The sequence below is a fragment of the Periplaneta americana genome, chromosome 8, assembly GCF_040183065.1.
Source record: "Periplaneta americana isolate PAMFEO1 chromosome 8, P.americana_PAMFEO1_priV1, whole genome shotgun sequence".
Taxonomy (NCBI): domain Eukaryota; kingdom Metazoa; phylum Arthropoda; class Insecta; order Blattodea; family Blattidae; genus Periplaneta; species Periplaneta americana.
In genome coordinates, this window is record NC_091124.1 from 12,939,747 (window position 1) to 12,956,039 (window position 16,293).

Here is a 16,293-nt window from a genome sequence, read left to right on the forward strand (position 1 = left end):
CCAGGCAATCCGTGACGACCTTGCCTCACTCTGCCATCGAAGGGTTGACATTCTGTTCTCAGCCACACTACTCTACTGTTATTTCTAATCCTTCACTGTCAAAGGGTTGCCTTTTGTTTTCAGAAACATTTCCATTATGACTGATAGCATCGAAACAACGGAAAATGAAATTGCCTTCTTTTATTAAAAGGGGACAGACATTATGTTCAGGGCATAAATGAAGATAAGATTTCGACGGCTTTCAAACTCCATCAACCCTCTCCCAGTTTCCATGAAGTGATCCAGAACATTCCAAGGCTGAGTACGCAGTCACACCATAACAGCGTTTGTCATTTCTACCTGATCAGTCTGTTTCTAGTGTTCCAACAGTGAATGTACTGTATAAAAATGTTGAAGCGTAAAGTGATTTCTTTGGAAGATAAGGCGAATATTATAAGTGACATTGAACATGGTCTTTCGCAAGTGAATGTGGGTCGACAGCATAGTTTAAGTAAATCAATTGTGAGTACAGTATACAGCAAACGTCTCCAAAAGCGTACTCACAAGTAAGCCCCTGAACGGAAGCGAAGGCAGTACGTAATGAGCCACTCTGCCTCACCCATCCCCACCTGTACTGTACTCAATGTTTATGCACAAACGAAGAGCAGTGGCGGACTGCCATTATCATTGTGTTGGTCGGAGTGTTCCACATTTTCGCAATGTCTTCTAATCATGGACGTAGTACATTCAAGGATGAATAGGAAGAGACATTTTTTTTGAGTTAGTGGGGAGAATGTGAAATGCTTAATTTGTTCGAAAATTCTTAAGGGTGTGTTAAAATTCAACATGCGACGACAATACTCGACTCTTCACAAAGAATATCATACAATTACAGGTATGTGGGACATGTGAAAATAATTTATTTTGGGGCTATCTGTATAACTGTTGGTTATACATAATAATCAGTATATTACAAAACGTTTACACTCAGTTCCGCATGACAAACATATAATTTTTCGTTTAATTTTAGGTGAAGTGCATAGGCCTGCAAATATTTTGATAAATATAAAACAAGAAAATACAAACACAAATCACACACGTGTCCTCAATCTTAAACAAAAAAAAAAGCTTCTTGCTAGCTATGTTCTAGCTTGGAATATTGGAAAATCAATGAAGCCCTTTACAGAAGCATCATTTGTAAAATCGTGCATACAGGACGTTACTAAAATACTGTGTCCTGAACAAAGTCAAAGTTTAAGAAAATTAAAAGGTTTCCAATTACAGTTCAGAGAAGGAATTTCAAGATTGTAAATGTAATTGAATCTGAAGTCGAAACCACAATTAACCAGTTTGTAGCTTACTCACTTGCATTGGACGAAAGCACAGATAGAAATGACAAAGCTCACCTAGCCATTTTCATCCGAGGAGTTAATGAACATTTTACTGTGTCTGAATGTCTTCTAGATGTAATTACAAAATACAACTGCAGAAGATCTTTTTCAGGCACTGAAAGGCACCATAGAACAGAAGAGGTTTAATTTGCAATGGCTTGTATCAATATCAACAGACGGGGCTCCAGCTTCATAGTATGTCAAAATAATATACAGACGTATGATATTTCTTATTCTTTTGATGTTATTATTTGTAAACATAAGCACACTGTTGCCGCGATCCCCCACTGATCGCTCCCATCTGTTGAGGTACGAGTCTCTTCCCCTTACAGCACACTGTGTTCGGCGGGCTGCATCGAGAGCACAAAATACAATACGCTTTTTGGAGACCTCTGGTATACAGTGTAATCCATTCCACAGAAATGAAATATTTGATTTTCTTGTTCACATTTTCATTCATTTCTGTCATTTAAGGTTAAGGGAGAAAGACTTCGGATATAGTGAACGAAATATGCAATTCCACAGAGGTTCACTATATCCGGAGTTGACTGTATGTATCATCGTCATAACACTGTTTCATTTTTACGTTACCAAACCTGAAATTGTTACAGTGCTTATAGGCCTACATTCATTCATTCATAGTGTTCTGCCCAAGGGCAGATCTTTCACTGCAAACCCAGCATTCTCCAGTCTTTCCTATTTTCTGCTTTACTCTTAGTCTTCGCATATGATCCATATATCTTAATGTCGTCTGTCATCTGATATCTTCTTCTGCCCCGAACTCTTCTCCTGTTCGCCATTCCTTCTAGTGCTTCCTTCTCAACCAGTGATCGAACCAATTCTTTTTCCCCTTTCTGATCAATTTCAGTATCATTCTTTCTTCACCCACTCTTTCCAACACAGCTTCGTTTCTTATTCTGTCTGTCCATTTCACATGCTCCATCCGTCTCTATATCCACATTTCAAATACTTATAGTCGCTTCTCTTCACTTCGTCATAATGTCCATGTTGAGTGATACATTCTTCTAGCTAATTAATTACTGTACATGTTTGGCTTTAGTGACTGCTTTCGAAGTTCATTGCTATGTGTTTGCAGGTATTGGATAACTCAACGCCGGTGTGAGAAAACTCTTCAGCACCTTCCTGCTACTCCACATGAAAGATTGCCCTTGTTGCATCACCCTGATCACCCTATGTCTAAGATAGGACGTCATCGTATGTTTGTTAGGCTGCATAGGCATCCCAATGTTATTTTGGTAAGTAATGTTATATTAAACCATATGCAGTTTCCTGACTAAGCTATTCATTGTCAATCAAGAATGTACAATCCAAATCTGGACTTAAAAGCTGCTTTTCGAAATATAACAGATTGTGATTATTGGAGTCCAGATTGTGTACAAAATCCATATTGCTTATAAAGGTACGGTCACACGTCGCTACTTTTGCAGCACTGCAGTACAAAAAACTGCACAACTCTCGTACTGTGACATGTGAACAACGGTGCAACCCGAAAAGTAGCGGCTGCCGAACCTGCTCCCGCTACTTTTTCATGCTGTGTGCAGCTTAGAAGTAGCAACATGTGAACAGGGTTCTCAGGGTTGTAGTCGCAGCATTTTTGATATCGGTTTTGTTGAAACTTTTGCTGCGGTTGCGACCAATGTTGCCACCCAAATGTGCCAATGATACTTTTGTTTGGATATATTTTAATGTTAAATGTGATGAAAATAAATTATTTGTAACAGTTACTAAATGTACAACACAATCTGAGTATATTTGCTGATGATATAATTTAATTTTCTAATTTTCTGTAGCGTAGTTTCAAACAGGAGGGTTGCCAACATTGATTCCTTGAATATGCTGTTGGTTATCATTTAAGTATGTGGGCGTTTTAATAGCTTTATAGTAAAAATAATGCCAATTTCTGAATACTAGTTAGGACAGAAAAGCAAATAATAGATAAGGAAGCTTTCGCATGAGTTTATTAATAATGCGAACATAACCACAAAATCTATATTGAGAAGTCAAAACGGAGATGGAAAGCTGCAGCAAGACTGCGGCTGCAAAAGTAGCGCCTTGTGTGTGAACAGACTCGCAACCTCCAGTTGCAACTTTTGCAGCACTCGGGTTGTGCAGCATGAAAAGTAGCGTGCAGCACACTATTTTTAGCTTATGTGTGAACACGACACACAACTTTTGCAGCTGCAGTACAAAAGTTCCTCGGAAAAAGTAGCGATGTGTGACCTTAAGATTGTCAAATGTGTGCAAAAATAAAAGTCTTTGAGTATTTGACATGCATATTGCCATATTTTTATAAGAATGTAGCTTTTATTTGTTTTACAGTGACAGCTAGTATAAAATTTTAATCATTTTAGTACTTAATGCTTACTTAAATGTGACAAATCAACTCATTTTCATTCCTGTAATATGAGGTTTGAACATTTCTTAAGGCTTATAGAGATAACTGTGTTAATTATTCTGTAAAATTAACATGGAAAACAATAAGCTATTTCTCAGTGTGTATGTAATATTGTATTTGTTGTTGTCTTCATTTCAGATTGTTGAGTTCAAGGAAAAGGAGTCAACCCAGTGTGAAATTGATTGCTCCTTCTATTTGGCTGTGGTGAAGCATTCTTCAATAGAGGATGATCCACATGATGACAGCATTGAAACTGAAATTCCAAAGATGTACCTGAAGGTCCTCACTCTTATTGAATTTGATACCTTTGTCATAACACATGGACCATTTACTAGTGTGGATGGTATGTAATTTTATTTATTTATAATATTAGGAGTAAACTTGACAAAAAGGTTCTTTATCGTAATACATTTAAGCTTACAGTAACTGATGCATCCATTCAATCTTGATAGTCAACTTCAAACATTCTGCAATTGGCTTTCGAATTAAACAGTGCACAGCAAGCATTTTAAATTGCTGAATCTGGGAACTTGTATTTTACGAGTTCGCCCCTACAATCTGCAATGTCTTATACAGGGTTATTCACGAGGATTTACCATCACGGAGCTTATTTCCGAAGATATTCTGACCAAAAAATGTCATATAAACATGTGTCCTAATCTCAATATTTTCAGAGTTAGGCTACGATAATTTGAAGTTGTTAGTAAAATACCCTTTTTTCTTTAGTTTTGGGGGTAAAGAATATTACAAATAGAGAATGAACTATTCACAAGTGTCATTTCTTTAATTGGCTAGTATTCTGAAGCTAAAAATGTGTTGTTAATTGCTTTGTACATATTTTGTTTTACCTTAATGGTACTCATTTCATATTGGAGTGAAAATGGCAAGTTGTAGCCGATTTCAGTGAACACCATATTTTAACGTTTTGGTGGCTACTTCATTCACACACAACCCCCAGAATGTCTGGAGGACCACACCTGCTGTTGGTCGATGGGTCCATTGGACCTAGTTGGGAGATCTTGTTGATCACCAGCTTTCCCTCCTTAAGCCACTGGAGGACGATTTTAGTGCCATAGCAGGTCAGCACTAGGAACAGAAAAGTAGAAAGAGGAGGAAGGAAAGGGAAATGAACCCCTAGGCCTCGAATGCTCTAATGCCATCAGGGTCGAAGAAAGTAAAAGTTCAGTCAGAGGACTAGATAGGAAATGGTAAAGAGGGAATTAGGTATTGAATAGAGAAAAATTATACCAAATTCAGTCATTAACTCATCAAGCTGACCAGTGCTAATTGATGAGTAGCCCCTCCCTTTCGTTCAGCTCGTAAAATTATGCTTACTAACAGCTGCACCACGGGAAGGTAGGGATGGGACGTTGGGTATTTGTCCAGGTTGGTTCCTTAAAGTCTTCAATGGGAAGGATTAATGGCTCTCTTCCCTGTATCCGACAGATACCCTTTTGGATTCGGAACACCTCAAAATCTGTGCTTCAGTGGCTGGCCATGATAATATCTTTGAAAAATATTGGAGTGCAAGAGGTCAAATGACTTTATTGTCAAACGCCTGGCATTAGAAAACAACAACAACATATTTTGTTTTTCAATTTTTAACTAAAAATTACATCATTCTTACGTACTTATCACAAAAATTGTTACAAGTCTACGATTTTAGTAACTTCATTCTTTACAGTTTAATTATGCATCGTAATGTACAGTCATGAAGAATTTACAAGAGTGGCGTGATTTGTAACAATTGTGTGATAAATACGTAAGAAAAATGTAATTTTGTAGTTGAAAATTTAAAAAAAAAAAAAAAAAAAATCTGTACAAGCAACTATGGAATTCACAACACATATTTAGCTTCAGAATACTAGCCAATTAAAGAAATGATACTCCTGAATAGTTCATTCTCTATTCACAATATTCTTTTACCCTTAAAACTAAAGAATAATGATATTTTATTAACAATTTCAAATTAATATAACTCTGAAAATATTTATATTAGGACACATGTCTGTATGACTATGGAATTCACAACACATTTTTAGCTTCAGAATACTAGCCAATTAAAGAAATGATACTCCTGAATAGTTCATTCTCTATTTGCAATATTCTTTTACCCTTAAAACTAAAGAATAATGATATTTTATTAACAATTTCAAATTAATATAACTCTGAAAATATTTATATTAGGACACATGTCTGTATGACTATGGAATTCACAACACATTTTTAGCTTCAGAATACTAGCCAATTAAAGAAATGATACTCCTGAATAGTTCATTCTCTATTTACAATATTCTTTTATCCTTAAAACTAAAGAATAATGATATTTTATTAACAATTTCAAATTAATATAACTCTGAAAATATTTATATTAGGACACATGTCTATATGACTATGGAATTCACAACACATTTTTAGCTTCAGAATACTAGCCAATTAAAGAAATGATACTCCTGAATAGTTCATTCTCTATTTACAATATTCTTTTACCCTTAAAACTAAAGAATAATGATATTTTATTAACAATTTCAAATTAATATAACTCTGAAAATATTTATTTTAGGACACATGTCTGTATGACATTTTTTGCTCAGAATGTCTTCTGAAATAAGCTCCATAAGTGACGGTAAATCCTTGTGAATCACCCTGAATATTTGTAGAGTATAGGGGGAAAACAAAGTCACAATGCTCATAAGAGTAATGTTATCATCTAATTCAGTATATTACTGCAATCTTTAGTGTTTTTCTTATCAAAACTGGTAAAGGAGAATTACCACCATGGATACAGTCATCCTTTACTACTTTTTCGTTAGGAACAGCAATAAATTTTGCAGTAATGTACTGAATTAGATGATAACATCACCCTTAAGATAATTATTAATTTTATTCTACTCTTCATTTGTACAGTTTAATTTTCCATTCATATTTGCCGGATTTTTCATGTAAGTTTAAATTTGATGTCATCATCATCATCATCATCATCATCAGCTATACAGGTTATAGTCCCAGAAGGACTGTTATGGTCCATAAAAGCTTAATTTGATATCATGGTTGTAATATGTTAATTAAGCTCTATGGTGGTACACACACATACAGACATACTGTATGTGGCAGTACATTTTTACTGTTATAGAATATAAAATATTTTGAAAAACAAGTGATATTAATTTTGTAACGTAACACTTTTCCAGATCAGAGCGAGAAGTTCCCTGGTAAACGTAAGCCTGGTAGTAGACAAGAGCCAGGATCACGGAGAACGAAACATCCTGCATACTTCATTCCTGAATTAGCACATGTTGTGGCCTTGTGTGATGAAAGAATTCCATTTGTGACACTAGCACAGGAGGTGGGTACTGTGCAGCAGTGATAAATTAATTCCAATTACTAAGTAGTACTACTACAGTATAACCATAGTCACGAAGCACAATACGTAGGGAATATGCATCCATTGACAATTGAACTTCAGTTGCTAGCCACTAGGATCGCTACTATCGCCTCATCACAGACACCTTCCCTAGCAGATGACAAAATATATTATACTTTCGTTATTGTGTTCTTTCGGAAAAATTAACACCTTCCTTCCATTATTGAAATATTAAATACATAAGGTATTTATTATTTTCATGAAGTATATTAAATTTAACCATAAACTCGAAGACACAAGAAATAGTAATAATATTATTTTGGGTGTTTACTCAAAACGAACTGAAATTTAATATAACCTTGAATGAGTGGGATGATGATGAACTACGAAACTAATAAAATATTATGCAAATTTAGTCTTTCAGGTAAGGCTCCCTGTAAAGCAGATTTGAATAATTTCAAGGGAAAAATTGTTCCAGGGCCGGGTATCGATCTATCGATCCCAGGACCTCTGGTTGAACGTACCAGGCTCTTTCCAACTGAGCTACCCGGGAACTCCACCCGACACCGTCTCAACTTTTCCCTTTATATCCACACAACTCGCGTGGGCTGACGAAATGCCAGAGACCCACATCGAGTGCACACAAACTCTGTGTGATACCCGGCCCCGGAACAATTTTTCCCTTGAAATTATTCAAATCTGCTTTACAGGGAGCCTTACCTGAAAGACTAGAATTGCATAATATATACGTCACTGTGTATGTTAACAGAAAAAAACACAATTCCAAGTCACACAGACTTTGTGTGCACTCGATGTGGGTCTCTGGCGTTTTGTCAGCCCACGCGAGTTGTGTGGATATAAAGGGAAAAGTTGAGACGGTGTCGGGTGGAGTTCCCGGGTAGCTCAGTGGTAGAGCGCTGGTACGTTCAACCAGAGGTCCCGGGATCGATACCCGGCCCCGGAACAATTTTTCCCTTGAAATTATTTTAATAAAATATTAATTTGCAGTTACCATTACAACAACAAAATAATAATGATTTTTCCCAGCTTCCACATTACAATAGAGCAGGCAGTTTTCAGCTCTTGATCACTCCAAGTCCTCTATTCTAGCAATTTTTACTTGTTTCACCTCCACACAGTGGCCCCTGAATAATCCAAAGTGATCAGAGAAATAAGGCAAAAAGCAACCAATATAAACAGAGAAACTATTATAATATGTAACTTAAATTCTAATATAACAATATTTCTTTTCATAATTTATATGTTCATAAATTACAAGATTGCAAATAGGTATTCAAAATGCTGTCTACTTTGAAATTGTTACAGTTGACAAAGCGTGAAATTGCTCACCAAGGCCTGCAAGTTGAAGCAAATGCCACAGCATTGGTCTTGCGGCTCGTCCAACTTCCACCACCTCCCGGGATTGACACCCAGTCTGCTTCTTGGCTGGCTCTGCTCAAACGATTGCTCTCTGTGGCTATCAGAGTTCAAGGCAAAGCAACAAAGAGCTGGATGGCAGAATTTGTTTTTTATGGAAGTCCTCTTGCAAGTTCACATCCCAAGGAACAAGGTATGTGTCTCCTATTTCATATATCCCATTCTAAATATGTTCATAATTTTAAGACATGCTACCTTTCTATAATGGGATAAAATTATGATACAAAAAAAATCGACATCGAGATTTTTGTGGAAATACGTCTATATATATATATATATATATATATATATATATATATATATATATATATATATATATTTATATATAATTTTGTCTCACAAGAATTTGTATATACTCTATACCATGCCCTTGACTAGCATTACAAAATGCCTTGCTGTCCATGGGCTTCTACATTACAGACTTAATTTTAATATACAATATGCCTCCAAAAAATATGTCTGAAAGAAATATATTAATTCATGCATAATTATACATCAATTGAAAACTTCTTGAGGCAGCATTTTACAGCTTAAAGTTATCTATATAAATTTCTTTGCAAGATGAATGTGCCCCTTATCAAAATACAGCAAAAAGTGACTTCATTTTTCTGTAAAAAGAATAATATGTACGGAATTACACCTCCACTTCAAAACTTCTTGAGGACTTAAAACATCTTTCTGATTATGCATATAAAATCATTGAAATTAAGGATATTCTTACATCCTTAAAACACAAAGATGTAACATTCCTTGGGTGTCTGCACATTGTGGCTTGGCTGGGAATGAGACTGCAAACAAAACTTCGAAGGAGACATCTTCACTGAAGCTAGTTCTCCAAGAAAGGATTCCCTTATCCAAATGTATTGCTGAGGCAGACATGAGTTTTAGGTGGTACTAGACAGATTGTTGCCCCACCTCTTTAGGGGAAGATCTCTATATGCTCTCTTCAGACACTCAAATAATACAACACTATAATGTGGCTTAAGCCGGAGATGTCAAACATGTAAACAGGTAATATTACTATTAAATACGAGAAAAATTCGTACTGGCACCGGGAATCGAACCCAGGACCTCTCAGCTCTGTGCGCTGAGCGCTCTTTCCAACTGAGCTATGCCGGGACACGATCCACGGTGCCGGCCGAACCCCTCTCGTAATGCTTTTACGGCCTTACTGCCTGCATTTGAGACGATACATGTCATATATGCAGGAGCGCATATTTAAATGACTTTATGGCCACGGGTAATTTTAATGTATGTTTAATGGAATTGGGGCTGAAACTTCCAAAAATAGATGTACTAAACAGGAAAACGTGGTAATGAGAAACGTGCTAACTAGATTCCACTGTATAATATTAAAATATTTAATTTGATTTTTTACAGGTCTAAGACGACCAGTCTATTTCCAGTATGACATGGGCACTGCAGAAACTGTTTCTAAAACAGTAGATGCTTTACTTAGTGATTGGGCACAGATTGTCCATCTTTACACGGTAGTTGAAGAACTTGCTGAATATTTTCGAATTGGTAATTATATTTTTTTATTGAAATTGTCAAATAATCTTTAGTACTTACTTACTTACCGTACTTACTTACTGGCTTTTAAGGAATCCGGAGGTTCATTGCCGCCCTCACATAAGCCCGCCATTGGTCCCTATCCTGAGCAAGATTAATCCAGTCTCTATAATCATATCCCACCTCCCTCAAATCCATTTTAATATTATCTTCCCATCTACGTCTCGGCCTCCCCAAAGGTCTTTTTCCCTCCGGCCTCCCAACTAACACTCTATATGCATTTCTGGATTCTCCCATTCATGCTACATGCCCTGCCCATCTCAAACGTCTGTATTTAATGTTCCTAATTATGTCAGGTGAAGAATACAATGCGTGCAGTTCTGTGATGTGTAACTTTCTCCATTCTCCTGTAACTTCATCCCTCTTAGCCCCAAATATTTTCCTAAGCACCTTATTCTCAAACACCCTTAACCTATGTTCCTCTCTCAAAGTGAGAGTCCAAGTTTCACAACCATAAAGAACAACCAGTAATATAACTAACTTAAAATTCTAACTTTCAGATTTTTTGACAGCAGACTGGATGATAAAAGTTTCTCAACCGAATAATAACAGGCATTTCCCATATTTATTCTGTGTTTAATTTCCTCCCGAGTATAATTTATATTTGTTACTGTTGCTCCAAGATATTTGAACTGCTCTACCGCTTTAAAAGATAAATTTCCAATTTTTATATTTCCATTTCGTGCAATATTCTCGTCAGAGACATAATCATATACTTTGTCTTTTCGGGATTTACTTCCAAACCTATCTCTTTAGTAGCTTACTAAAACCATACTTATATTATATTGCATATTGAGGCCATGAATGTATATATTTATCATGTTCCAGAGAAGTACAATTTATCAAATATGGTGACAATTAAATCGTACAGCTACAGCCGCTTGGTTCTTGGCTACGGTCCTGACCGAGGTGCCACAGTGACGGTGGACTGGAACAGCTCTGACAAGGCATTCAGACTTATATTTGGTAAGTGGCGGAGATCTGCATCATTGGCTACACTTAGAACTGAAATAGATAAGAAATGTGACAGATACATGTTACATTGAGTGCTATATCAGTTTTTATCTTTTTAGCATTTATAACTTGTGAGTTGAGTTCATTTATCTTAGGTTGTATGCAATTTCCACTTCTCCCCTCCCAATGACGGACTTTTTACTTTGCGTCATTCACCAAAATGTCCCCATCTATGAGTGATGTGCCTAGGCTATAGTTCTTTTGCCACCCTTTGTACACCATGAGAGGCGAGCTTCATAGCACTTCATGATGATGATTATTGGGTAACGGAACAATTGTTGTGGAATGTTAATAGGAGAAAGGGGAGTACCTTGTAAAAAAAGTTACCACCAAGCACCATCTTTATGCACCATAAATTTCATGTGAAGCTACCCGAATTCGAACCTGGATTACCAGTGTGGAAAACTGACTCATAATTTTTATGGGATGGGTGTACAATGGTATGATGATGATAATGACGATGAGGAGAATGATATTAAGATTGATGATAATGATGGTGATGATACTGATGATGATGACGACATCTGAAATTATGAAAGAATTTTTAATAGATATGTTAATAATACTGCTAAATAATTGAATTTATATTTTATTTACAGTATAATTCCTCGTATCTGGCAACTGTGGGACAAAGCCAGTGCCAGATAACTGATTTTGCCAGATAATTGGAAAATACGTTTATAGGTTATGTAAAGACACACTGTACTACACAAACATTTTTTTTCCATGTTGAAATTTAGTAATTTTCATATAGATATTTAAAAATAAAGTTTTTAGAACTGAATACGGTAATGTACATTAATCAGTTCATAAACTAAAAGTTTTCGTAACCTGATGACAATTTTAAATGGTGGTCATGTGAGTCATGTGATGTGAAGAGCAGTGCAACCAACGTCACAAATATGAAGACAAAGTAACACTCGTTGATTTGAGCGTAAGAATATTTCGCTTCCATTTTGCAGAATCCATTGTGCAACAGCAGCACTTAGCAGTAATAGCCACGATACTATCACTCGAATGAAATTTTTGCACACTGTAGGAACAGAGAATTTCACACTTTCCTATTTAGACTCATCCAACACCCCTTCGAAATGGGCGAGTTCAAGTGGTAAATTTAAAGACATAGTCTCTGCGCACTGTTTGCAAGGTCCAAGTGACAGCTTACCGATGCTACCCGTTATACTCCAGGGACATAACAGGTTTTTTGTCTTTGTTTTCATGCATGAACAATGTAAAGAGTAAACACGATATGCGGCATGTGCGATCAATGAAAACCATTCACATCTTCATCCGACTCTTCTCATTTGCATGAATGACTTTTCTTTTTGGCCTAGACAAAAGTGCTGTTGTTTTGGTATTGCCAGTTATTTGGGTGCCGGATGCGAGGGATTTTACTGTATTGTGATATTTATTGTATTTTATTTATTGGCCAGTTTCAAATTTGTTATTGTCATGTTTATTATTCATATAACAATTCCTTGAAAATATTTGCCCGAACATTAGACTCAGGTTTTTGATTATATATATATATATATATATATATATATATATATATATATATATAATGGCTGGCACATTAATATGAGATCATTAATCACAACACTTCAATCAAATACAGTAAATAACGAATACAGAAAGGAGGGACTGGATTAATAACATCTACGACTGAAAAGTTGTTTATAACTCGGGAATCTTCAATCAAAATGGCCAATAACGGCCTTTGATTAAAGAATGAGAAAGTCAAGTAGATAATTTATCATCATCACTGCAATATGTGTTACATCCATGACACTCACTTTTCTTCATTCTTCATTCCTTTATTATCTTTGTTATAAATTAAGTTTAACTTTGTTCCTTTATAGGTGCTACAAATAATTGTGTTAATGCACATTCATTGATGCGAGAAGTGTTGGAAGCACATCTCAATCGACACCGTAATCTGGCACAAATTGTTCACCTGCTCCATGAGACTTACGAACCTCTTATCTCCATAAGCAAGCTACCAACAATTCCGCAGCTGGGTGTCCATAACCAGGTAAATATTTGTATAATGAAATAATCATGTCTAAATAATTGACATCCAATTACATTTGTTGAAGAATGGTTGAAGATAGTTTATCGATGATATTGAATAGCAACCTCGTTATGTTAAAAAAATAACAAAAACATATTTTATGTCCAGGCATAGATATAAATTTTACAAGAAGATATTTAAATACCCTATTATGTCAGATGTTTGTTCGTTATCACGATATTGAAATGCTTTTTTCACTCTCTTAAGGTAAGCGTTCGCTACATTGTATCGCACTCCTCGTACGAATCGCACGCAACGAATATTTTAAGTGCAGTGCGTTCACTGCAACGGCTCCATCTCATCGCGTCATCGGATTCCCTGTCAGCTGTTTAAAACATGACGTCATACGATATTGACATTGCTGAAAACAGAGGAGTGGAGGTTAGGTCTATTAATTATGACTGTTAGCGAATAAGAATTTGTAATTGCTTCATGCGTCTTAATTGAAGAGGAAGAAATGAAAGAAATATTGGTTACATAATATATATTTAAGAAACGACTTGATTACTGTAATGGGAACGCCTCAAAATATATAATTCTTCGCAATTTTCTACACGCGAAATAAGTTTCCCGTCTGCCATTTTGTCGCGACACTGAACATGGCACAACATAATAGTAACAGTTGACCAATTAAAATTGATTTATTAAAGAAGGCCATGATCGCACGCATCGGAAAAGTTGCTCATCCGAGAAATGTGGACAGATTTGCCAAGAGCCGATGCATTCGATACGATGTAGTGAACGTGGTTACATAACAATTACAGCAAAGATAGTCTTTTTCTGATCCATGCAATTCGTCTGATGAGTGTGATACGATGTAGTGAACGCTTACCTATATAAAATTGAATATTTTGACATACGATGTTGCTGTTCAACACCATTGACATGCTTTCTCTGGAATATCCTGCTGATAACCAAATACAGGATTTCGAATAAAATATCTCTAATATTTTACAACCTTACCTCGTGAATTCTGTGTTATACAGTAGATAATAATCATGCAACTGTACTTATTTTTTCACAGAGACCACAAGTTCCAGTACAAACTTTCACCATAATGCCTCAGTCATCAACTCTGTTGAGACTTTCTTACCAAGGCATGTACTGTCTGGAACTGAGACTTCGCGGAGGTGGCCTGGTTAGTCTACGTGATGGGGCATACAGTCGTTTTGATCGTAGCAATGTAGTTGAAGAGTTCACACCAACACAAGGTTTAAAGGTACTGCTTCGTTTTAAATATAATACTGTCAGTAATAATTAAAAGTATGTTTAAATTACTTTACACTCCGATATCATTTATTGTGATCACTTGTCTTGTTTTGATGTACTGGTTCTTTTGTCTTTAATGTCTTTCCCTTTCCCATGCATTAACACAGTTGGTATTCCTAAACTATCGACTGGTTTCAATTCAATTTATTAGGCCATTAAACATACAAATAATAGGCTTTCTACACTCTCACCCCCCCCCCCACTTTATTATGCATTCCGGCTCTAAAAGCCTTACAGTTTATGTTTAAATGAGCAATAATTCTGAGAATAAAGGCCAGAAAGATTTTAGATAAAGATTAGATATGAATACTTTGCTAAAATATTTAACATTTAGAAGAAAAAATGTAAAAAAATAAGCCTTTCAAAATTAATATTGTTTCATTAGAAATTTGCAAAATTGATTACGAATATGTGTGCTGACATTCTGTTACGGATTCGAAACAGAGAAGTTAAGTCCTGGCCAAGATGGAAGATTTCAGTAGGAGGAGCAACTGAAGATAAAATCATGGAATAGTACATTATGCAATGAGCCTATAATGGTAGTAATTAAGACGCGAGTATGTTTATGAAACGAGTGGAAGCGAGTTTCATAATTTTCATACGAGAGTCTTAATTACCATTATAGACAAGTTTCATACGACTTTTTATGCTCGACCATATTTCTAACTTGAAATTATTAATAAGTATTCATGTTATTCTTATCTGACTGGGGAGCGGAACTGACCTTGTGCAAGTTCTCGTAAATTGTGAGATGTGCGCAGACGCGAAAGTATTGATTTTTTCCTAGAAACAAATGTCATTGACCTTGATATAATCTGAGAGTAAAATAAACATTAATCTTTATATAACCTTGAAATTGATTTAGACATTGAAAAACGAGATGACAAATTGAATTTATTTGAATATTATTTACAATTAACGTTAATTATTATAGTAACAGAACATAACCTTCTGCGACAGTATTAGATTTCCAGCCTCCGTGATGTTTCGCTAGTTGTCTTTCTATTACATATCCGAGAACAATCGATACTTGCGTTTTCATATTGCTACAATGGTGTTTTCAGATTGGTGGAACACCTGAACTTTAATGAATAGGTTTACTTTAATGAGGTCCATTAAAGGGCTGCTACCAGGTGTATAATTACTACATTTCAGCATGGTCGAGCATAAAAGTTTTTTAAAGTGTTATTTTATTGGTTGAACCTGAAGATCAGTGTGTAACTGATTGTTTCTTACGTACCAAGGTGCATTAACAGCTGATAATAAAAATTTGTCATGAAAAATTTGCAATTTGTTTAGATGTCCTCCACCACCCCAAATTGGGCATCTATATGTGATCATAGGTCTGATTAATATCTTGGACAACAGAATTTTTATGTCTTTCTGTACAGTTGGTCTTCTGTTAATGAGGGATAGTACTTGACCGGAACACTGTTTGCCTTTTTATAATGCTTGTTCAATATGATGTTTCCAAAGTAGTTTAGTATCTAAATGTATACCTAGATATTTTACTGGTTCATTATGAGAGAGGTAAGGTAGAACAGTATTGTTTAGCGAAAGCTGTGAATCATCGGGATATTTTCTCAATGTAAACTTGACACTTTAAAGGATTAAAAACTTGTCACATACATTTGAAGAACATAGCTACTCTGAAAACTAGTAAGATATAACTATACTTGTTTTTTTGAAAGATGTGACACGACAGGAGCGTTGCGATTGGAAAAACAACTGAATGTCACATAGCGTGGTAGGCCTGCTGCTATGGTAACAACGGTTG

At 35.7% G+C, this 16,293-nt stretch overlaps 1 protein-coding gene across 4 annotated transcripts in view; it reads left to right on the plus strand.

Moving 5' to 3' along the window:
• The window catches only part of MED14 (mediator complex subunit 14), an 82,965-nt gene that overhangs the window by 30,245 nt on the left and 36,427 nt on the right, over positions 1 to 16,293 (plus strand). For all 4 annotated transcript variants that reach the window (XM_069832422.1, XM_069832420.1, XM_069832418.1 and 1 more), the window contains exons 12-19: positions 2,467 to 2,626; positions 3,925 to 4,129; positions 6,978 to 7,132; positions 8,477 to 8,720; positions 9,968 to 10,111; positions 10,988 to 11,125; positions 13,036 to 13,208; positions 14,272 to 14,466. In XM_069832422.1, the coding sequence (XP_069688523.1) occupies positions 2,467 to 2,626; positions 3,925 to 4,129; positions 6,978 to 7,132; positions 8,477 to 8,720; positions 9,968 to 10,111; positions 10,988 to 11,125; positions 13,036 to 13,208; positions 14,272 to 14,466 (1,414 nt within the window). The remainder of the gene's footprint in view (positions 1 to 2,466; positions 2,627 to 3,924; positions 4,130 to 6,977; positions 7,133 to 8,476; positions 8,721 to 9,967; positions 10,112 to 10,987; positions 11,126 to 13,035; positions 13,209 to 14,271; positions 14,467 to 16,293) is intronic.